Raw genomic sequence first — 25387 nt, forward strand, 5'->3', positions numbered from 1 at the left:
AACTATAGGAATCATGCATGCACTAATTTAGTTGTAATGTCGGCAAAATTAACAAAAGTCATTAATTAACAATGATTAATAAAAGATTATCTACCAAAACACCAATCAATTATTTCAGTTGGATATGATTTGGTTTGTCCCCAAACTTTGGTCTATGCCAAATATTATTTTTATTAAAAAACTCCTAGCGTAAGATTTTAAGGATAAACTTTTTCAATCGTAGCGTAAAGTCGTTTAGCATATAAAATAAATATGATTGATAGCTAATTAATTTTTGTTTAGATAACTGTAAGGCACACGTATCAAGGTATGACCTCAAATTTTAATTGAATCCCCGTTAATAATATGATCAATTCGTAAGTAAGATCATGTCAAAATGAATTCCTTTCGTAGATGGGAAATAATGAACCAAGGAAGCAATAGTGCGCTTTCTCGATGTTTTATCAAAAGAAAAACTTGTTTCCTAACAGAAAGAGAAAACTTCAGTTCCGAAAGAAATGTGGGCATCTCGATATAAACCAACCATATCTATCGAAAATCAACCCATCAAAAAAGTCGCATGTTAGAACTAGAATTCTTTAATAAACACCAAATAAATAAGCTACACCATCCTCTAAAATAGACAAAAAAAATAAAAATAACAGACACTGTGATTTAACTGAATCCTTTCTTATGCTAATTTATGTTAGATACACTAATCCAAACTTATTATATTTCGCAAAGACAAAATATTCAATTTTTATAAATTTAAAAAATCAAAATTACTCAAAAATATATTTTTTTCAATATCTCAAAAATATGGTAAATACAATCAACCTTGCCACTTTACACACTACATATGTTCTGGCTTAGCTAAAGCCTAAAGCATTACTCATCACATAATCAAAAGTGAGAAAAATATAAAATATTTTAGAGGGAATTTTATTCTTTTGTGGGGGACAAAAGTAAGTTTATATTTTAAAAGAATTTTCCCACCAAATGTTTAAAAAGTTGGTAGTTGAAAATGCTTTAATTTCAAGGGTGTTTTTTGTTTGAATACAAAAAAATAAAAATATAATTTAAAAATCCAACGGTTTAAATAAGGTAGTTAAAGCTAGGGGTTTTAGGTTGTTTTATTAATAAAAAGCAAAAAAGTAAAGCAAATCTATTAAAGAAAATGAAAAAGATTACAGTCTTCTCTCACTTTTCTAGGCAATGCAATCCCACTGATGACGCTATGTTTTTGTTATCTTAAGCAAATATTTTATTTTTCCTTTTTCCCTAGGAAGTAGACATTTTTGAAATAAATATTTATTTTATCGAGTTTTTATAAATAAAAAATTAATAAATAATTTATTATAATTGAGTGGCTGAATAAATTGGTTATATATATACTTTAATTAATTTATAATTATGTGTATTTAAATATATATTATATATTTATTGATTTGATATAGATATATGATAATAATAATTAAGCATGCATGACTAATTATGAGTTAAACAAACATCTGAGCATTATGTGAATGTGTTCTCTTACTTTTTACGGTAAAGTTTTATCTTCTCAAGATGGTAAGCCCATTTTTTTAAAAAAATAAAATTGTTAGACTTAATAATAAAAGATTGGGCATGTTTGTTTTTAAGTGCCTCACAAGCAATAATTTATTTATAGTATAAATAAAAATGTAATAATCACATTTCTTTGTTGCATAATTATTTGATATTTGCATAACTAATTTAATTTATATCGTGACGTTGAGTCTCATATTAGTTGTTAGGGAGGAAAGTAGATTCCTAATATGGTATTCGATTGGACTAAATCGATTTTATCTTCTCATCGATCATGATAATAGAATTAGATTCTTTCTAATTGATATTGTTTGATTACTCAATATTTTGCTCCATTTTATATCGTCTCGTCTTAGGTGTGTACGGAAAGTCGGGAAAGATTTTCTCTTCTATTCTAAAATTTAGAATTTTCAAACTCTTAGTTCTAATTTCGCCTTTGCAAGGAAGAGATGGAGTGTTGAGTCCTATTTATTGGAAGGAAGATAAAATTACTTATATGATTTCAGACGAATCATTATCTGATGAGCTTTCTTTGAAATTGAGTTATGCATGAAATTTATTATTTTTAACTATGAAAATATTTGTATATGAAAACTAACTCCTTTTAACTATTGAAAAACTTAACCTTTTTTTAAAAAAAAATAATAATAAAAATTTTAGAATCTTTAGCAACAAGAATTATCAAGAGTTGTAAGGCCAATAGTTCTAATTATTTTTGTTTTGCATTTAAAATTATGGACTTTAATTAATTAATCTTCAAAATTTTTTAATGAGAAGTTGCATAGCAAATAATAGGCTATACCTAACCTTCATTATTCTTTGTGGAAAATATGCCATTAGTAGACACCTATAAAAAAATTCAATGCTTTCAAGTTGGCCTTTTTAAAAAAAGTATACTACTCTAATATTAAAAAAAGCTTTTGACTCGACTTTGAATTCAGTTAACTATAAATTTTGAGAGTAGATCTTTTTTTTACAATCGAATAAAATTGCTTCACTTTCGATCATGAAAATTCAATTTACTTTTGATATCTGAGAATTCTGCTTTTCTCATTCATTCTACGGGATCAAAACAAGGTCTTTCCTTCGATAACAACTCTTATTGAACCCCTATTTAGTAGTTTAGGATCTGTTTAAATTTATTTTTGCTTTTAAGAAGTTAAAAATTAATTGTCATATTATGGTCCATAAGAAAAATATATTACAATGTTTATTCCATAGAAATATAATATAGGTTTTGGAATTTTTCTTAAAATAAAATAAAAAATAGGATAGACTTTTAATTTTTGTCTTAAAACTATGGTCGATTCCAAAAATTAAGATCTTAAATTAAAAATAATAAACCGGCCGAAGTACTTAGAAGAACTAACCAAAAAGTTAATTATTGATTAGTAAGATGATTCTTTCCGTTAAAACAGACAAAAACACTAATCATTCACACACTTACTACAATTAATTATGAATTAAGTACTTAAACTTCCACAATAAAATGATGATTATCAAGAAAAGTACAAGAATGAAGGGGGTTAGGATTTATAATTCAAACGAATAAATGATTAAGGCAGTTGACTTTTATTTAAAGAGAATCACAAAGTAAGAGAAGAAAAATCTTACATTTTTATAGGGAAAAAAACAGTGAAATGTTGGAATGAAATTTTTAAAAGGAAGTGAAAATCCAGATCTACCAAAGTTGCGGTGGATCGATAATTCTGAGATTTTCTTTTTCAATTAAAAGTCTTGAATTTTTAACTTTGAAAATAATGCGTTTGATTGGGAGCATTTTACCATCAAAAAATTTTTTATCACGAATTTAGATTAGTCGAGAATGAATCAAGAAAAAAAGGAAAAAATAGTGTTAAATTTTGATCACGTATAAAAAAACAATGTTTGAAATTTACTTGACGTAAATTCAAATTAATAAAGCTTCAAGATAAAATATATGAAAAAGTCAGGATAAAAAAATTAAATTTAGGAAGATAGTAATTGAATTATGATCAGACCTCATAGTTAAAAGAACAATCATATTTGAAATTTACTCACAATATAAATTTTTTAGCACAAATATAAAATTATTTTAATATTAAATATTGGATCGAAAATCGAAAAAAGATAGTGTTGGATTGTGATCAGACCTCACAAGGTCAAGAGAACAAAATATATTTGAAATTAACGGTGCAGAATTAATTTTCCAAATAAAGACAAAAAAACATACTGTGGAAAAAACAGTTATCAGTAGTGAATTGCCTAAACGAAAAAAGTTAATCTTACAATTGATAATTCTGCTGTATATATTTGGTACAAATTTTTGGACCTCACAAACCTACAAAAAAAATAAAATGCCATTGACTCTTTTTTTTTTTAAAAAAAAAAAATAATGTCATTTTATCATATGGTAATAAAATAATTAAATTATTTCCATTTAGGTGAATAAAATTTTAGTAATAGTCAACCCTCCTGTCCTTTCATTTTTGTAAATATTTACTCTTTGCTTCATTCTCTTTTTACCTTAAAAAAGAAAAATCACTTAATTGTTAGAAAGCTTTTGTCAATTTTTATTAACATGGTGTGTAGAGTGATGCGGTAAATGTGAGATTGTGGAGCTTGATTAATATTTAATATATTGTTATATATTAATGTTCTTGTGATTCAACCTAAAATACTCTGAATTAAGTTTACTCACGGGGTGTTACCACGAAATATTGGTTTCATTCTTTCTGTCTCTAGATCTCTCTCTCGAAAGTTCTTGTGTTCTTCATTCATCAAGTGTGTGTGTGAATTCGATCATAACAGTAAAGTTTATATATTTTTTTATGATATAGATAATACTTATTCGTGCTAGATGACCTAAAATTTGAGAAGGTGTTAATTATTCTTTATTAACGTTTTGAATTATCATTGTTATGCCTTTGTTTAACTAACATCACATGAAATTTGAAAATTTATTGCGATAAATGCCTTATTCAATCACAAATTCTATATAATAAACTCTTTTTTATGCGCGATTTTCTATTAAATGAGTCTCACTTGATATGAATATGAATTAGTAGTGTTAATAAAGTCCAAATCCCTTAAAGATTTTGTTAGGCCGAAACTTTAATTTGCATTGAAGGACTTAACTTCAAGTTATTAGAAGTAGGATTAGACATTTCATAGAAATGATCTTCTTTATTTATTTTAGTTTGTTGATTTTGGGATTGGAAATTGGATTAAAGAGGAATTAAAATAACTTTTTAATTCAGATTTGTGTCAGAAAATTTTATTTCGAGGGAAGGGGAGGAGAATTAGGGTGGATGTGGAGGCAGAGCTGGTAAGGGCTCAAGAGTTTCGGAGTCCTTTCATCAGAAAATCAAATTAATATTTATACATGGTTAAAATCAGTTGTAGATCTTAAAATCTCTTTTGATTTGTTTGTGTTACTTTTCGTATTTTAAATCTCGTTAGTGAAAATTCCGACTCCACAACTAGAAATGAGAAAAAAAAAATGGTGAGGAATCTTCTTTAACCAGGGTCCTCAGGTTCGAGTTCCCTTGGATACAAAGTCTCTTTTGTTAGTGAGTGTTTTACCCCTTCAACGTAAAATTTTTCAATATAAACCTGGATTTAATTCGACTTTAACATGAATATCGTGAGAAACCAAAAAGAAAAGTAAGGAATCTAATTCTTATAAATAAAGTGACAATTCTATGATCAACCAATTGATTTACTAAGATCCTCGTGAAGTGCTCCGAATAGATTTAATTTGTTCATATAGGATTCTATTAACATGGTATGTGGTGGAAGAAAACAAAAAAGCAAAAAAGAGAAATCCAAATGGAATTTTGTAAATTGGAGTAAAGAGACAAATAGAGAGCATGTGCAATTTCCTCCATTACCGCACAATCCCTCAAACTTTTCAACTTGTCATTTTCAACCCCACCAATTTGCAGAAGAAACAGATTTTATGAAAATCATTACGATTCGTTTGATCATAAAAATTATTTATTTATTTTTGTAAAAAAATAAAATTATCTTATAGTTATATATAAGTATATCTAGTGTAAATATTATTTTTTAAAAAATATAATCAAATACAAATTCATCGGTCGGTCTGACTCAACTTGATATATAGTTATGATTTTATTTTCTTATATCGTGTTTTGTCAATTTTTTTGAGGTCACAATCTTTCCTCAATGTGAAAAGTGCAATTCAATTGACAATTTTAGGAATTTATGTGAGGTTATTATAAAGAAAAAAAAAAGAAAAAAAAAGGATAAGTTTTTGGATTTTGTGTGATCTTTTATAATCCAACCAAAAAAATAAAAAAGGATAGATTATAATATGTCAATTCAATGTATAAAGAGTGAGTCATGAGACTTGATGGAAGTTTTTTTGTTAAACATGTGTTGCCTTTTTAAATTACAATAATTATATATCAATTTCACACATGTACTATACCTTCATAAATAATTAAAATTAAATTACTTCAATTTTGAAAATGAAGCAAATCTTTTTTTAAAAAAAGAAGTTGATAGACCACAAGAGTTCACAAATGAAATAATAGTGGATCACAAATTTGAATTATTGATGGTATTAAAATAGTCAAATATCTCTTCATCGACTTTATATACTGTCATAAATTTGAATCATAAACTTCTAATAATAATTGAATCAACGTAATAATTTAATAGCAAAATTGTATTAACAACTTAATGATACAATAACTACAATTATACTAACAATCACTTGATAAAATGAGATTAGACCAATAATTTCGGTTAGTTGATTCAACTTTAATATTTCAACTAACCTCATAGAATATAATAATTAAATAGATCACAACTTTATTTGAAAAATTTCAAAAATGTACCACCTAGTTAAAAATAGCTAAAAATAATAATTTATTCATCTCATTTTATACGAGCATGTAAGATGAATAAAATATTATTTTTCTTTTGAAATTGAATTAAAATTGTCTAATTTACACATTTTATTTAAATATTCAATCGATATAAAAATTAATTCAAATACCTAAATAAAATATTTTTATAATGTATAAAGCTTATTACATGGGTAGGTTGTGCAGCCATCATATAAACTTCTATTTAATGTGGAGAAACAATAAACTAATAATATTAATATGAATTTGTACTAGTGTTTAAGTGAATTATTTTTATTAAATTCTGCTACCAAAAAAAATCTCACTATTTAATTCACTCACTTTTAATTAATGTAGTGTGCTATAAATGGCCTAACCACTAGAAAAAACAGTAGAATTTATTCTATTCTTTTTTTTTATTATTATTTTAACTGAAAAAGCTGATATAGTATTTAATTTCCAGTTTTTGTAGCAGATGCAACACTTATTCTCATTATTAAAGTTTTAACTAGCAATTTGTATGGACAAAACCTTAGATGGTTGTACTCTCCGATCTCAAAATATTTATCGTATTTTTTATTTACACGTTCTTAAAAAATATTTGATAAGAATAAAAAATTATTATTAAATAATTTATTATCCTATTTTCATTTTCAAAATACATTTCAAAAAAAGTATCATATGATTTGTTTAATGTCTTTAATTTAATATTATAATATTTTTTATAAAATTTTTATAGTAAATTAAAATCAAACAAATAAATTCAAAACGTTTTAAATTTTAACCAACAGAGGAAAAAACAGAAGACCCTACTTGGATTTTGGGAATTTTTGGTGTTATTACAAAATAGCACAAACCTACAAAGATTCACGCGGTTTCAGCCCATTAAACCTATTTTGTCCAGGCCCAAAATAAAATAAAGAATTTTTCCCTTTAATTTTTCATAAAATTTACTAATTTAACCCTTGAAATAAATTCGTCTTTAATATTTGTCCTTCAAATATGTTAGTCTTAAATATATATTTTTTTTAGCAATTATACTTGTGTATATTGAAACATAAGTTTGTTTTTTTTTTTTAGAAATTGAAGCATGCAGACATAATTTATGATTTGTTTTAATTTTTTTGTCTTACTTTATTTGATCGGTTTTAAATAAAGCTTTTTATTTTTTTTAAACAATTCTTGAATTCTATTTTTTTCTCACATGACACATTTAACACTACGAGATAAAAGGATATGTTGATATATTTTACATATAGTTAGTTTAAAAATACAAAATTAAAAAATTTCTTTACTTTCTTAAACTTAATGCCTTGTAAAAAACAGATATACAAATCGAAACGAAGGAAGTACTCCCTCCATTCACTTTTACAAACATCTATTTTTAGTATAGTGAACAAGTATTATAAATCAAAGACCACAAAAACAGTAGCAAAACTACACCAACAAGAACTGTGGATTGTGCTGGAGTGATAAGTACTCTTTGATCTTTAACTAGAGTTCTTGAATTCGAGTCCCTCTAGATATAAAATCATCTTTTTTAGAGAAACTTTCTTGCGTAAATTCAAACTTTAGAAGAACTTTAATGTGGATTTTCAGAGATATTGAATGGTAAGCCAAAAAAGATAGGGAAAAATGATAAATATATCCCTATACTATCGTAAATGGTATGCAGATACTTACCGTCATACTTTTGGGACATTAATGTCCATGCCATAAAAAAAATTAGAGCATTTATGCCTTTCACTTCACTTTAACGAAAGACTAAATAGGGACGCGTGACTCAATCTTATCCGTCAATCCAATATTTAATAAATATCAATCAGTGAATAAGATTATAATATGTGTATGTCTGTTAGTATAAAAAGTATATATGTTCTAGATTTTGAACGACAAAAATATCAATATCTCAAAAATATAACGAAGAATATCTACCTACCATCTAGGATAGTTTAGGTATATATTTTTTTTTCCCAAAAAGAAAAGATAGCAAAAGTGCAAATGACCCTCAATTCCCACCACCAAAAACTCAAAAAAATTTAAATCAAAACTCATTATTAAATGGTTCCTCTCTAAGGCAGTTTTTGGTCCCCTCAACAGCCTAAAAAAAAAAGTGTCAGTCAGTTGTATAACTGTAGCACAAGCTTAAAGGCCAAACACCCCTTAAAATCCCTATTTATATCCCCCTAAATCCCTCCCAATTTTCCACACCCAACTCCCATTTTCACTCTTCATTTGCTTAGTCACTACATTCCCTCTTGCTAGAGTCAAGGCTCACTCTCCAAAGTAAGAGTCTTTCTTCTCTTTTCTTGAAAATGCAACAATGAAACAACACAATTTTCAACATTTCTTGAATGTATATCTTAGAACATGCTAAAAAGTTGTAATCTTTATGCAAAAAAATAAACATAGTTGAAGAACACCATTTTCAAGATTTGTTAACATTCTTGAGTGTAATGCCAAAAAGTTGTAATCTTTATTCAGACAACATGGTTTAATTAACAGTTTTTCTACTTTGAAGAACACCATTTTCAAGATTTGTTAACATTCTTGAGTGTAATGCCAAAAAGTTGTAATCTTTATTCAGACAACATGGTTTAATTAACAGTTTTTCTACTTTGAAGAACACCATTTTCAAGATTTATTAACATTCTTGAGTGTAATGCTAAAAAGTTGTAATCTTTATGCAGGAAACATGGCTTATTTTGGGATTTGCTTTGTTGGTCTTCTTGCAATGGTGTCATCTGTTTATGGTTATGGTGGAGGAGGTTGGATTGATGCTCATGCAACTTTTTATGGGGGTGGTGATGCTTCTGGAACAATGGGTATGCAACATTTCCTTTAAATTCCCCAAAAGTTTGATTTTTGAGTAAATTTAGGGTATAAATTTGTGCTGATTCTTGATTTCTTTGAATAGGTGGGGCTTGTGGATATGGGAATCTTTATAGTCAAGGGTATGGCACAAATACAGCAGCTTTAAGTACTGCTATGTTCAACAATGGGTTGAGCTGTGGTTCTTGTTTTGAATTAAGGTGTGTAAATGACAGACAAGGGTGTTTGCCTGGTTCTATTGTGGTTACTGCTACAAATTTTTGCCCACCAAACAATGCCCTCCCTAATAATGCAGGTGGCTGGTGTAATCCTCCACTTCACCATTTTGACCTCTCTCAGCCTATTTTCCAACACATTGCTCATTACAAAGCTGGAATTGTCCCTGTTGCTTATAGAAGGTAAATTCTTGGTAAAAATATGTTAGTTGTAGAACTATATGCTGTTTGTATCTTGCTATGTATGTATGATGTTGTTTGAGTACTATAAAAGAGTGGCAAGGAGAGTTTTGTCTTTTCACAAATGCTAAACCTTAGTCATGTCTAAATTGCTTAAGCCCAAAGGTTTGAAATTTCTAAATGGTCCCTTTTAAATGACCTTAATTTACTTGTGCATGCTAATAGAAAAATGAAATGGTGGAACCACATGGTGTGGACCCTTTTGATAAAGGTTTTAACTTTATCACAAGAAGTTTCCCATTTGGCTATTTTCAATGGAGTACTCTTTAGCATTTACTTCTTTCTTGGTTGTTGTAATAGTAGAAGATTCATAAAGTTACATATATTGTTCCCATTTGTCTCTTTACTTGTTTCAATTGTGCTCTTTATCCTTGACTTGTTTCTTAAATTTGGTAAAACTTGGAAAAGCATGAGAAACAAAGTTACAAACTTTAACACCATATAAAAACATAACATAACCAATCTTGCAAATTTTAATAGCTTAGTTTGTTGACAAGCCATACCTTTACCCTATGAACAATCTTGATAATCTTATTAGCTTAGTAAGTTGACTATCTGAAGTTTCACGTTTCGACAAATCTTGTTTATTTTAGTAGCTTAATTGTCTCACTATCTAGACTTTCATATTATACAACCAATCTTAGTTGTTAGAATACCTGAACTTTTTATGTTATGACTAATCTTGACAATCTCAGTAGCTCAATTGGTTGACTCCCTGAACTTTTCATGTTATAACTAATCTTGACAATCTTAGTAGCTTAGTTAGTTGACTATCTGAATTTCCATGTCTCAACTAATCTTTTGTCGAAATAAATTACAGGGTACCCTGTAGAAGAAGGGGAGGAATAAGGTTCACAATCAATGGACACTCATACTTCAACTTAGTACTAGTAACAAATGTTGGTGGTGGTGGTGATGTTCATTCAGTAGCTGTTAAAGGATCAAGAACAGGTTGGCAGCCAATGTCAAGAAACTGGGGACAAAACTGGCAAAACAACAACAACCTTAATGGACAAACACTATCATTTAAGGTTACAACAGGTGATGGTAGAAGTTTGATCTCATACAATGTTGCACCTGCTCACTGGTCATTTGGACAGACATATACTGGTGCTCAATTCCACTAAAAAAAGGCATTAAATGGGGTTTTTTTTTTCTTCAAGTTTTTGAAAGTATATTTACTAGAATTACTATTATCATTACTAGTATTAGTATGCATACTGATTTGGTCACTAGTATTAGTATTGTGACTATTTAGTATAGAGGTATTTTGGTTGTAAAGGTGTGGTCTTTAAGGTAAAAAAAAATGAAAAAAGGGCATATTTTAAAATTGTCCTCTTTTTCATTTTGATTGAATTAAGGGTATCTTACTTTTGGGGACCCTAATTCTTGAGGCCACACTTAGTAGTTTTTTTTGGTTTTGGAGGGTATTTTGGTAATTTTTCCTTCTGTTAAGGGCAGAAGTGGAAAGCAGTGGTGGACTTTTACCACCCGCAGTTGGTAGGTGGGGGTGGGGGTGGGGTGGGGTGGGGGTATTTTTGGCAACTTTTTTTTTAAGCTTCAGCCTGTAGCTGAAGATGGACTTTGTATGTGTGAGACTATGAAATGTAAAGAACCATTTAACTAGTAATGATTCAAGAAGATTATGGTTATGTATTTTAACTTTTGTAATGCCTCTCTCGGTTTTAATTTGTTTGACAGATTATAGTTATATATTTTAACTTTTGTAATGCTTTTCTCGATTTTAATTTGTTTGTTTGATTTATAACTCGATGTATAGTTTATAAATATGAAGACGATTTTTGAAATTTTTTAGTTTTAAACTAAAGATTTGTATAATTGATCAGAATATTCTTTAATTTTGTGATATTATTTATGTCACGTGAAAAATTAAAATTAAAAAATAATTGAAATAGGCCCCAAAGTACCTAGGGTTACAGTGCATTTTAAAGTAGCAGCCAAATTTAAAAGCCAACTGTCATTAGCCTAACTTTCTGACTAATTATGATGAACCATCTTTTTAGTAAATACTTAAGATTTATGTATTCATTAACTGAATGTTTATACAAAAGAAAAAGAAAAGTTGAAAATACAGATGATTTTGTTCCAATGTTTCAAACTTGTGAGGATTGAGATTCTTGTCACAAGTCATTTGTTTTGCAAAGAAGATTTTATGGTTGTGAATTGTGATAAAGTTTGTGGTTTTTAGTGTAATGTTTATAACTTTTTTTATTTCTCGAATGAAAACGAAGAATTTTTTTATTCTAAGATTATTACTAAATGCATCTGGCAGAGGGTTAGACGAGTATCGTCACATTACCTCTCTTATTTTTTGAAGTGATTTGCATTGTCTTTCTTAGTTTGAACTATAAAAAATTCTTTTCATGTTTAATCTGACAAAGAACTCACAATAACTTTTCAAAAAAAATCACGTAATTGTTTATGAAACATAAATAAACGAATAAAATTACTATTCAACATATGCGTCAAAGCAATTAACAAAAAAACATCCCTTTCTCTAGTTTTTCCTGGTAACAAAATTTCTACCTTCTCAAATAAATAAATTAAATACCTATTGAAATACACAACTTCATTTTTGAAACCATTTTTTCCAACATTTTTTTGGTCCAAATGACTTTAAGAAAGTCTCACAAATAGTTGGAACTTTCCTAGAAATTTCATTGAATTGTATGGAAAAATATTTTTGTTCCCATTCTGATGATAGCAATGTTAAAATAACATCTACTATATTTAATTCACAAGCAAACATTCAAGGAAATTCCACAGCTTTTATGGCTTGTTTTAATTAATTCAAAGTGGCAAAAAAAAAAAAAACAGTACATTTTTTTAAACATAAATGTGTATCTACCTATTCTTGAAAGCTACATTAGCTCTGAGGTAGAAATTAATGCCATTGCATATGGTCAATGGTATGTGACATTTTTAAAAAATTTGTTCATACATAAATTTATAAAAATATTCATAGCAAAATTATATAAATTTATCAAATGTTCATAGCAAAATTAGAACATGATTGAATTTTTCTTGACAACCAATTGGTTTAAGAAAATTCTTAAAATCCTCCTTGCATGGAAATTAAATAAACTTCAAAGAAGTCTAAATCATTTTACGTTTGAGATATATAATCTAACAATCTATATAGAATCAACACAAACGATTTATCAATAAAATTATGTTTTGTTATAAAAATATATTAAATACATCAACTCCCCTAGAGTGGTCCAATTTGACACTTGTAAGTCAAATTTCGAATAAACTTTGGTGTTTTATGTGATAGTTAGCCTGAAATATATCTTAACTGATTTGTAAGACATCACATAATCCAATGTGTTTATTTATTTAATTTTATATAAATTTAAAAGTTTATCAATTGAACTCAAATTTAAAGTGCATTTACATATTATGTTTATTTTTTAAAATTTTTTAATTATATATTATCATATAAATTAAAACGGAAGAAACGTAACGAAATATTTAAAACTTGAAAAGTGGGATGAATGAGGGCATGCTTGATGCCCTGAAAAGGCTGACAATGACTAGTCAAACACCCCTCACCTTCTTCCATCTGCCCTTCTTTTCTCTTCTTGTGTTTTGAGCCTAGTGACTCAATATCCCATTAACACTCTCTTAATTTATTTTATTAATATGTAGTTAATGATATTTAAATATGAATATTAATATTGGAAAAAGAGTGTCATATTACAAGTATTTTACATTAAATTAAAAAGACCAACATGAAAACTCTTAGGTTAAAATTAGGGGTGGGCATTTGGTAATTTGGTTTGATTTCGGGTTTTTTTTTTATTTTCGATTCTTGTATAATGTGTACCGAACACGGAATCAAAATAATTCAGTTCGGTTCAGTTTTTATTATTTCGGTTCGGTTTTTATTATTTTATTTTTTTTAATGGGCCTGCTTAGTTGGACTTTTAAAAATTTACAATTTTTTTTGTTTGTTTCAACTTAATGGGCTAAAAATAATTACATAAAAAAATGTCTTTTACTTTTTACTTTTTTTTTATTTTAAATTATAATATTTATTATTTTTACATTAATAATTAATATAATATAAATATATATTATAATATAATATATTTCGGTAAACCGAAATACCGAATAACACAAAATTACATACCAAAAACCGAATCGAAATACTGAAAAATACAAAAACATATACTGAATACCGAATCGAAAACCGAAAAACTGAAACCGAAATACCAAAAAAAATCGATTCGATACGGTATTTCGGTTTTCCGGTGTTTATGCCCAACCCTAATTAAAATCACATCTTTTAAGTTTTTATGCTCAAGTATCACTAATAACATTAATCCACAATAAATAATCCAACATTAGGTAATTAGGAACTTCCTTTCAATGGCAAAATTCATCTAAATCCTAGTTGATACTTTTTTATCTTCTATCAAAATGATAGACGACTTTATTCTTTATTTCTATGTTTGATTTCTTTTGTTACTGTCTAGCTCGTTATCATCTATATTGAAAAAAGATTTGATATGCGATCGAAAATGAATAAAGACCAAGAATCTTCAATAAATTAGGCTTTTTGAGGGCTCCACTTTACTATTCGGCCATTTTGGCCAAATAAAATTCTAGAAATCTTAGATGTTGTGGGGGTATTCAAAGCGTCAACCTAAACGTCAATCACTCAATCTCTATAGTCGTTATTTTTTGTTGAATTTCATCCTTAGGTTTACTCGTATTATTCCAAAACTCTTTCAAATTTGCATAAATTTACCTTTTCACTCTATAGTAGTTCATACATCTCTCGATATCCTATTAAATATCAACTTAATTGCAGCTACAATTGAAAAATAAATAATATTTTACAATATAATATAATTCGATAGCTAGAATTGAACGTATAATTAAACATAACTCAATCTCCGATTTATAAAACTCTATAGTATCAATTTTTGTGGGAGCTAATTAATGGAGCCAAAAAAATAGAGATATGGGGGATCTTTGGGGATGTCATATTCTTTTGGACATTTTCACATGTGAATTTTTTATTTTCTCCGCATTTATCGCTCAATTTACTTGTCCTACTTCTCTTCTTATTCTATTTTTTATTTTATATATTTCTAAAAAAATAAATACATATTATTGTGATGTGAAAATGAAAAGAAAAAATTCTAGAAGAAATAAAAAGTAAAAACAAAAAGTTTCACGCATCTTATTTTTCAATGTGAAATGACCAATTAAGTATCGATATGTATATTATTAATTTAAAGAAGGTGATAAACTTAGGTAGGTAAAGAGTATGATGAATTATTGAGATATGCACATTATAATTTATATGAGCTCAATAATTCTGATTCAAACTCGAACTCATTGAGTCTGTTATCTTAAATCGCCATAAGATAATAATTTTATCATAGAGCTACTGTTCAATTTCTAGTCCTATTCATTTCCATGAATTTATTTTCCTATGTTACTTCTGCTTTATTTTTTTTAAATTGAAATATCATCGATTGAAATTCAGTATTTTTCAACGAAATGGGTCTAACTATGTTAATCTCGTGTTGTCTCACTTGGTGAATTTTCTTAAGCATTGGGCTAGACATTATGTCACAGTCCACATTAGAGGCCCAATAACTTTGGGCTCGTGATATATCTCCTTGTTTTCGCGAGTTCAATTTACGCAAGAGGAATATATAGGGGAAATCTCACAAAATACGATAGTATATTTTGAAATTACGTTATGAAATGATACTTTAAATAATTATAGATCATGTCTCTCCTCTTTCCTTTCTCTCACACCTCTCTTTGCTTCTGTTTCGTTCGCCACTCTCCTATTTTAATCAAGATATCTTTCATGCCACTCGTTAAGAGGTTATATCTCGTGACACCTTCTCTCTCTCACCTCTCTCGTCTCTTGTACATATATATATGATACCTAAGTGTGTTCGTGTACTATACAATGTATTTGTCTTTCATAATATCGAATTGAACAAGATAAAATATACATTTATCCAGATACATGTATCTTGTATCCTGATTCCTGTAGTATCAAATATCAAAGTATACAATGATGTATACACTGTATGTGTGCATAGATACATAATTCTAAGAAGATACATGTATCTGGTATCAAATATACACTAATATATTTATCAAAATAAGAGTATCTCACTCATATTCTGCTATTTGTACAATAGAAAATGAGTTGTATATAAGGATCCCATCTTCAAGCCTTTTGAATGTATCCTACAGAAAGAACTTGGGCTTTACCATCTTCAAGGATTTGATATTGGAAAGTTTTGAAATTCGTAGATGATGATAGGTATGTAATCAATATACATATAATATACAAATATTATAGTATTCGTACTTGAAATATTACTACCATTTATATATAAAAAAAAGTGAATAACTCAAAGTTAAATCGTGTTTCAAATGAGCGTTTAATAATTCACTTAAAAGATTTAATACGTATAATAGTTGAGACATAAAACTCACGTAACGAAAATAGTTTAATGCAATAGGGATAAGGAGATAGGCTATAGAAATAACAAAAACACAAACTCAAAAAACTCATCTTTGTTGATAAAACTCCAAACACAAAGCATGCAAAAAGAGTCCTTTCTTCTTCAATGTTACTTCAGCTACCTGAGATGCTAACATGGATAAACCCTCCCAAAACCCTAATCCCCTTTTCTTCCATCATCCCAAACCCTTCTTCTCCAATACCCATTTGCTCAATTTCTCCAAAACCCACAAAAACTTCACTCAAATCCCTTCACCTTTCTCCTCAGCACACCCTTACTTCAACTGACTGTGGTCTCAAATTCAGGGAGAAAATACTCTATCTTCAAGAACTCAATATCAATCCCAGTAAAGTTCTTCAACTAAACCCCCATTTACGATCAGCAACGCTCGATTCAATCAGATCTGTTGAAGTATGTCTGTTTTCAATGGGGATTGAACGGTCGGCAATTGGTCGAATACTTGATATGCATCCTCAGCTTTTAACCTCCGACCCATATATCCACCTTTACCCAATTTTCGATTTCTTGTTAAACGACGTCGTTATCCCTTTCCATGACATTCGGAAATCCATTATCCGATGTCCGAGAATTCTTGTTTGTAGTGTTGAAGATCAATTGAAACCCACATTTGAGTTTTTGAAGGAATTTGGGTTTGTGGGTCAGAATCGAATTACTTGTCAGACTACTGTTTTGCTTGTGTCCAGTGTTGAGCTAACTTTGAACCCTAAAATTGATTACATGTTGAGTTTGGGATTTGAACTCGATGATGTGGCTAATATGGTTTTGAGATCACCTGGGTTGTTGACATTTAGTATTGAGAAAAACTTTAGGCCAAAAGTTGAGTATTTTTTGAAGGAGATGAATGGGGATATAAGGGAATTGAAGAGGTTTCCTCAGTACTTTTCGTTTAGTTTGGAGAGGAAGATTAAGCCTCGGCATAGGCTTTTGGTGGAGCATGGGTTTACGCTGTCTTTATCGGAGATGTTGAAGGTTAGTGATGGAGAATTCAATGCCAGATTGATTGAAATGCGATTGAGGTTAGTGGATGATAAGCAAATGTAGTACGTAATTAACTCTTTTTCTATGGTTAGAGTCGAGTTTGTCTATGTTGGAGACTCATTAGAGTTAATACTAAATGTTTGACATATATAAATTGTTGTTAGATGTACATTTTTCGCGATAAAGTAATGATTTTTATCCTTGATATGGTGTTCTTTGTTCATGGTTTTCATTGTATCTCGTTGAATGCAATTCGAATTTTGCTATGCTCTTGTTTTTTATAACGGATATGATCGACATATGATGTATCATATTGAATTATTGCTCTCGAGCACGCATGTTCATCTAGTATTTTCTTCTCAAAGATTACATTTTATTTATATAGTTGCGACCAGATGTAATTATAGCCACACCGATGGTAGAGGGATGTGATTTTCCTTGGTGTGGTAGGAGATATTAAGCCTTAAAACAGGCATTTCTCTGTGTATATAATGATAATGAGACTCATTGACCACTGCTCTGTCCTTACTATTGAAGTTAGGATTCATCTCTTTAGATATCCGAGTCTCTTAACAAATACTTTCTCTGTTCTTTTTATATGACTACATTAGTCTGAACGGAGTTTAAGATGTTAATTTGATTCTATACTATGTTAATAATAGTGAAAGAAAATATTACAATACTGGTTGAAAAGGTTTAATGCAGAAACTATCAGATCAAAGTCAAAATTTTGAATAGTTGATTAATATTTAGTTCTTGAAGTTGTGAAAGTATTATCAAAATAGAATCAATCCAAATATTTGGGGATGACCCAAAAAGGGAAATGTCATACAAAATTGGAACGGAGACGATACTATTTTAGTGTGTTTGCAATTTTGCAAGGGTTAGTTCATTAGCATTGGCGATTAATGTGATGATTAGATGATGCATAAGTTTAATGGTTGAATGACTATGTTAAATGATCGATTAATTGAAGTATGCTAGAAACCTGTTATTCGAGAATTCTGTTGCATTCTCTTTTCTCATGCTGAAACCAATGGTTCAACAATGGGCAGTAAGCAAGCAATTAACTGTTCCTTTCTATAACACCTCATTTGACATTGCTCAGCTTTCTGCCGGCCAGAAATTTGTGTAACTCCAGATTTTCACCTTGTTTTCTCCAATTCATAGAGCAATGCTTACATTTCTTATTGTGAAATTAATCGAATCTATAAGTAGCTCGATCCCAGACTGGTTCTACTGAAAGATGTGCTTCTCCACGTCTGTAGAAAATCCTTATACTTTATTGTCTAATTTGCTGTTGACATGACATATTCTTGTTGGTTTTCCGTTATCTGGCTGTATAGATACTCGAAATAATATCATACATGTACTTTCGAAGTTGGTTGAACCTTGAAGGTTGCTATTGAAGTTTCCTCCTATAAAATCATGGTTTCTTACAAGATTATATTATAGCCAAGTAGTGAAAATTAAATATGACAACTATTCTAGTTAGGCATCAAACAATTTTACATACTTTCCATCTCGTTATCTTATTGTATGAAATATGCATGTGTATTTATATTTTTTGCATTTAAAAGTTTTTGGAATAATATAATTGTTTGAAGGATAAAATGGCCGTATATGTATGATATAATTAGCAAAATGATATGAGATTATCATTATTTTAACATATAAACAATACACCAGTAAATAAGAAGGAAAAGAAAGAAAAAAAAAGACATTTATATATAGATACTATAAATGAAAGAGAATGTGAATGTCGTAACTCGTATTAAATTGATTGATTTAAGTATGAGCATTAAAGTACTATTGCTTCACTTTCAAATCACCCGTTTAATTATAATTTTATAATATCGAGGGTTATAAAAGTAAATATTCATAAGTTAAGGGTAAATTCGGCATTTTCAAGTTTTTATTATTTTAATCTTTTGATGGCTTTTGTTAGTGGAAAAAGGGCAACGGTAAACAAATAAATTAATTTGTCAACTCTTCTTTGTTGTCCTTTGACAAAGTCAGCTTTCATTAGTGTGACAGAGAATTTTATTTAGATTATTTTTTATTGTTGAAGACTGATCAAAGCGAATGTTAATACAAGCTTTCACGTTTCAAGTGGTACTTGTTTAATTCTTCTTTCTTGTATATAACTTTGTCCAAAATATCATCAATTGATCTCATCCATACAATTTATTTTTAATCGAATCTATGGCATCTTCTTCTTCTTCTTCTGCAAGTAATTCAAAGTATTATCCTCGATGGAAGTACGTTGTTTTTCTAAGTTTCAGAGGTGAAGACACTCGAAAAACATTTACAGGTCACTTATACGAAGGTTTGAGAAATAGAGGAATAAACACATTTCAAGATGATAAAAGACTAGAGCATGGAGATTCAATTCCAAAAGAACTCTTGAGAGCTATAGAAGATTCTCAAGTTGCACTTATCATTTTCTCAAAGAATTATGCTACATCTAGGTGGTGCTTGAATGAACTAGTGAAGATCATGGAATGCAAAGAGGAAGAAAATGGACAAACAGTCATACCGATCTTTTATAATGTGGATCCATCACATGTTCGATACCAAACTGAAAGCTTTGGAGCAGCATTTGCCAAACACGAATCAAAGTATAAGGATGATGTTGAGGGGATGCAGAAGGTGCAAAGATGGAGAACTGCCCTAACTGCTGCCGCAAATCTAAAAGGATATGATATCCGTAACGGGTTAGTTGAATACACATAATTACTTTTAATGTTTTTACTGTTAAAAAGGCATAGTCCAATCAATTTAATTAGAGAAGATACATAAAAGTCCAAAAAACTATTCAAGTTTTGCAACTTCCATACTTGAAAACTATAGAGTATTGTTATTACCTGAACTATTCTATTTCCTATTTAATACCCTGCTGATTATTAACAATATATATAGAGTATATGAAATACTTGTTGGTATTTGACTTTCTTACATTGTCCACAATCAATTTTCTTCTTTATGTAGGATTGAATCAGAGAATATTCAGCAGATCGTAGATTGCATCTCTTCCAAATTTTGTACGAATGCTTATTCTTTATCTTTTTTGCAAGATATTGTGGGAATAAATGCTCACTTAGAGAAACTAAAATCGAAACTTCAAATAGAAATCAATGATGTTCGGATTTTAGGGATCTGGGGAATAGGCGGAGTCGGTAAAACAAGAATAGCAAAAGCCATTTTTGATACTCTATCTTATCAATTTGAAGCTTCTTGTTTTCTTGCTGATGTTAAAGAATTTGCAAAAAAGAATAAACTGCATTCTTTACAAAATATTCTTCTCTCTGAACTGTTAAGGAAAAAAAATGATTACGTCTACAACAAGTATGATGGAAAGTGTATGATTCCAAACAGACTTTGTTCTTTGAAGGTTCTAATTGTGCTTGATGATATAGATCATGGTGATCAGATGGAGTATTTAGCAGGTGATATTTGTTGGTTTGGTAATGGCAGCAGAGTTATTGTAACAACTAGAAACAAACATTTGATAGAGAAAGATGATGCGATATACGAAGTGTCTACACTGCCTGATCATGAAGCTATGCAATTATTCAATATGCATGCTTTTAAAAAAGAAGTTCCAAATGAGGATTTTAAGGAGTTGGCGTTAGAGATAGTAAATCACGCTAAAGGCCTCCCTTTAGCCCTCAAGGTGTGGGGCTGTTTATTGCATAAAAAAAATCTCTCTTTATGGAAAATAACAGTAGAGCAAATAAAGAAAGACTCTAATTCAGAAATTGTTGAACAACTCAAAATAAGTTATGATGGGTTGGAGTCCGAAGAGCAGGAAATATTTTTAGATATAGCATGTTTCTTCCGCGGAGAGAAAAGAAAAGAGGTCATGCAAATTCTTAAGAGTTGTGACTTTGGAGCTGAATACGGATTGGATGTTCTGATTAATAAATCTCTTGTGTTCATATCTGAAAATGACAGGATTGAAATGCATGATTTGATTAGAGATATGGGTAGATATGTGGTGAAAATGCAAAAGCTTCAGAAAAAACGTAGCAGAATATGGGATGTTGAAGATTTCAAAGAAGTGATGATAGACTATACGGTAAGTAAGCTTAACAATGCAATGATATTTAATTTCTAATTTTTATATTCCAAGGAACTTATAGGCTAATCAATACAGTTTATGAATAATTGACTCATTGATCTTTATACCAGGGGACCATGACAGTGGAAGCAATCTGGTTTAGTTGCTTTGAAGAAGTACGTTTTAATAAGGAGGCAATGAAAAAAATGAAAAGGCTTAGGATATTACACATATTTGATGGTTTTGTCAAATTCTTCTCTTCGCCTCCCTCTTCCAATTCCAATGATTCAGAAGAAGAAGATGATTCCTACGACTTAGTCGTAGATCACCATGATGACTCTATTGAGTACCTGTCCAATAACTTGCGTTGGTTAGTCTGGAATCACTATTCTTGGAAGTCATTGCCAGAAAATTTTAAACCAGAAAAGCTTGTTCATCTTGAACTCCGTTGGAGTTCGCTTCATTATTTATGGAAGAAAACAGAGGTAACATTATTATTTACTTTACTTACCCTCCTCCAGGAGCTTCAACCCCTTTTGCTCTCTTATTTACTCGAACCCACAACCTTTTGGGTTGGAAGTGAGGGTGCTCAACTCCCTCTTGTCATTTTTGGTCTGACACAAAGATCATTATTCTTTCTCTATTTTGAATAACAGCATTTGCCGTCTCTACGAAAGCTAGATCTCAGCTTATCTAAAAGTCTGGTGCAAACACCAGATTTCACGGGGATGCCAAATTTGGAGTATTTGAATCTGGAGTACTGTAGTAAGCTTGAAGAGGTTCACTATTCCCTAGCATATTGCGAAAAACTCATTGAGTTAAATTTGAGTTGGTGTACAAAGCTTAGGAGATTTCCATATATTAACATGGAATCTCTTGAATCTCTGGATCTACAATATTGCTATGGTATAATGGTGTTTCCAGAAATCATCGGAACGATGAAGCCGGAGTTAATGATTCTCTCAGCAAACACTATGATAACTGAACTACCATCATCTCTTCAGTACCCAACTCATCTCACAGAGCTAGATTTGAGTGGCATGGAAAACCTTGAAGCTCTTCCAAGCAGCATTGTCAAGTTGAAAGATTTGGTGAAGCTAAATGTGTCGTACTGCTTAACGCTTAAAAGCTTGCCTGAAGAGATTGGTGATTTAGAAAACTTGGAGGAACTTGATGCTTCGCGTACTCTAATTTCACAGCCTCCATCTTCCATTGTCCGCTTGAACAAGCTTAAATCCTTGAAGTTAATGAAACGAAACACATTAACAGATGATGTGTGCTTTGTGTTTCCTCCTGTGAATAACGGGTTACTCTCATTGGAAATTCTGGAGCTCGGTTCCTCCAATTTCGAAGATGGAAGAATTCCGGAAGATATTGGATGTTTATCCTCTTTGAAAGAGTTACGTCTCGAGGGAGATAATTTCAATCATTTGCCTCAAAGCATAGCCCAACTTGGTGCACTTCGATTCTTATACATAAAAGATTGCAGGAGTCTTACAAGTCTGCCAGAATTTCCACCGCAATTAGATACAATATTTGCAGATTGGAGCAATGATTTGATCTGTAAGTCACTGTTTCTAAATATCTCATCATTCCAACATAACATCTCTGCTTCAGATTCGTTGTCGTTAAGAGTGTTTACGAGTTTGGGGAGTAGTATCCCAATCTGGTTCCACCATCAGGGAACAGATACAAGTGTTTCAGTCAATTTGCCTGAAAACTGGTATGTATCAGATAACTTCTTGGGATTCGCTGTATGTTACTATGGCAATTTAACTGAGAACACAGCTGAATTGATTATGAGTTCTGCAGGGATGCCATGTATCACCTGGAAACTTTTGTTATCGAATCATTCAGAATGTACATATATTAGGATTCATTTTTTCTTGGTACCTTTTGCTGGCTTATGGGATACATCTAACGCCAATGGTAAAACACCAAATGACTATAAGCACATTATGTTATCTTTTCCTCAAGAATTGAAGGAGTGTGGAGTTCGTTTGTTCTATGAAGATGAATCTGTGCTTGAGACCACCAATGATGAACTTACCATTGGGGTAAGGAGGATCAGATACGACGACGACGATAGTGAACATTATGAGGAGGCTGGTTGTTCCTCTTCTAAGAAACAAAGATCATAATATAGGTATATAAACTTGTGATCACTTGCTGTTTGTTATTAATAATTCATTTCGATGCTCTATGTGGTTGTTAAATATCTCTCATGTTATGACAGGGAGCAGAGGCGGAGCCAGAATTTTCAATAAGAGGGCTCAAAATCTGTAGAAATAGATAGCTGAAGGGGTTTGACATCTTACTATATATATACATATAAACTTATTTTAACCATGTATAAATAATATAATTTTTCGTCGAATGGGGTTTGGATGAACCCCTTCTATGAAGGTACAATGAAGCATCAATCAAAGTGTGAGACAGTGGAGGAACGTTCACATATAGCAAACATAAAAATCATATTTGTATGTTATAGTTATAGTTAGCATCATTGTAAATTTTGTACAAATGTTTCAGTTTTTTATTAATTCATTTTGTACATTGTAAATTTGTATAATAACATCTGTATTTGTATAATTATAAGTGTATATGATGAATATATATGTATATATATACTTTTCTCTCGCTTTATACAAACATTATCGAAAATGGCTAATTGTATACTGAATCAGATGAGAAAAAAAGGGGGATGTTTGCTGCAAATTACAAATAAAATAAACTATGGCTATATCATTTAATTTAAATTAATAGTTTGTCATTTCGAAAATATAAATTTTCCATTTGCTAAAAGTAACTGGTCCAAGAAAAATCAAAAGAACTTGGGTATGCAATAGTTTATGGGTCTTTTGAAGTAGTATCAACCTTGCTGGCCTCTTGGGCTTTTTCTGATAGGAAATAAAGTAGTTAAAGCTAAAAGTTTTTGTGTCTGTAAAAAGTCAAGGTATTGACGGACGTCCACAAAAAAATTTAAAATTTTTGACGTCTTAAGCCGGATCACCTAAAAAATGGTTTGCTACATCATGATCTCTTGTGTTATGGGCTTTAAGGGAGTGAATTCTTTACTAGAAAATTTACAGTCTAATGTATTTGGTTGATCTAATTTTACAAAATATGAAATGGACTTCAAATTGATCCATTATCCCTTGCTATCTAGTTAAAGCTAATTAGGTGTGAAACTCAAGAAACAATTAACTCGATGCACAGAGGAGCAAAGTTCATTTTTCTTGCAGATTAAGGTGACATTTTCTCCTTTGACTTATTACTGACAATTTGTTCCGAGTTCTAAGCTCAACAATGACAACTAAACATGACGATTGCACTCATTGGAGAACTTAAACCAACACCTTACGACACCACATATCGTCATTATTTGATATGATAAAGAAAGATGCTTGTAAATTTCAAATATGGATTTGAAACCTCAGTTGCGCTAGGCAATATTCTAAGTTTGAGTTGAAATCAAAATCCTACACACCAACAAAACAATGATATTTATATAATTAGATCACCGCAAAGACAATCCCTTTTCTAATTTTAAATATATGTAACTTGTTTTAAATCAAAAAAAAAAAAATTCTCTTAAATTTTGTGTCAAAAGCAAATAACATTATACAAATCGAGTCAGATGACGTATTAGTAATCAATAAATAAACTACTATAACTCATGGAATTATACTCATAAATATAAATATCTATTACATTGTCAGGTTGTTATGTAAAAGAAAATAGTAACCGTTTTGCATGATATATAGAATATGTATTGTTTAAATAGAGATATGGAAAATCTATGTGCAGATAGAAAAAAAATATTTTTGCAGTGTGAGAAAAGGACAATATTTTCAGTTCTGAGTTAGCTGATGTAATGCTCACTAACAATTCTGACATATTAATTACATTAAATTATTTTTTAGTTGTGTGATCCATACAATTTATATTTGGATTGACTTCTTTATTTTTAAACATAAAACTTTGTAAGATTTTAAAATATATTACTAGTGTATTATATTAACATGGATATTTATATATTCAACGTCTCTCTTATGTTTTTACTGATACGAGATTTTCTAATTCTCAAGTAGTCTTTGTCTT

At 29.8% G+C, this 25387-nt stretch overlaps 3 protein-coding genes across 7 annotated transcripts; all 3 read left to right on the forward strand.

Moving 5' to 3' along the window:
* Positions 1–8542: 8542 nt before the first annotated feature.
* Positions 8543–11353, forward strand: EXP12 (expansin-12). The gene is made up of 4 exons (XM_004238770.5): positions 8543–8690; positions 9095–9229; positions 9322–9634; positions 10512–11353. The coding sequence occupies exons 2-4, from the start codon at positions 9100–9102 to the stop codon at positions 10816–10818; spliced, it is 750 nt and encodes a 249-aa protein (XP_004238818.1). The 5' UTR covers positions 8543–8690; positions 9095–9099; the 3' UTR covers positions 10819–11353.
* Positions 11354–16326: 4973 nt separating this feature from the next.
* LOC112941526 (transcription termination factor MTEF1, chloroplastic) lies at positions 16327–17425 on the forward strand. Its single transcript, XM_026031032.2, has one exon. It carries the CDS (start codon positions 16327–16329, stop codon positions 17281–17283), a length of 957 nt encoding a protein of 318 aa, XP_025886817.1. The 3' UTR covers positions 17284–17425.
* Positions 17121–23935, forward strand: Bs4 (bacterial spot disease resistance protein 4). 5 transcript variants are annotated; one of them, XM_026030919.2, is made up of 7 exons: positions 17121–17258; positions 19535–19937; positions 20212–20264; positions 20640–21301; positions 21415–21768; positions 21940–23429; positions 23520–23935. In XM_026030919.2, exons 2-6 carry the CDS (start codon positions 19720–19722, stop codon positions 23422–23424), a joined length of 2772 nt encoding a protein of 923 aa, XP_025886704.1. In that variant the 5' UTR covers positions 17121–17258; positions 19535–19719; the 3' UTR covers positions 23425–23429; positions 23520–23935. The 5 variants fall into 5 exon arrangements, 4 of the variants coding, with proteins under 4 accessions (XP_025886704.1, XP_025886702.1, XP_010320695.1 ...); XM_026030917.2 differs by having other exon boundaries at positions 20212–21301; XR_011220946.1 differs by lacking the exon at positions 17121–17258 and having other exon boundaries at positions 18787–19937; positions 20212–21301; positions 21940–23006; positions 23096–23429.
* The last annotated feature ends 1452 nt before the right edge of the window (positions 23936–25387 follow it).

Source organism: Solanum lycopersicum, chromosome 5, assembly GCF_036512215.1.
Source record: "Solanum lycopersicum chromosome 5, SLM_r2.1".
Lineage (NCBI taxonomy): Eukaryota > Viridiplantae > Streptophyta > Magnoliopsida > Solanales > Solanaceae > Solanum > Solanum lycopersicum.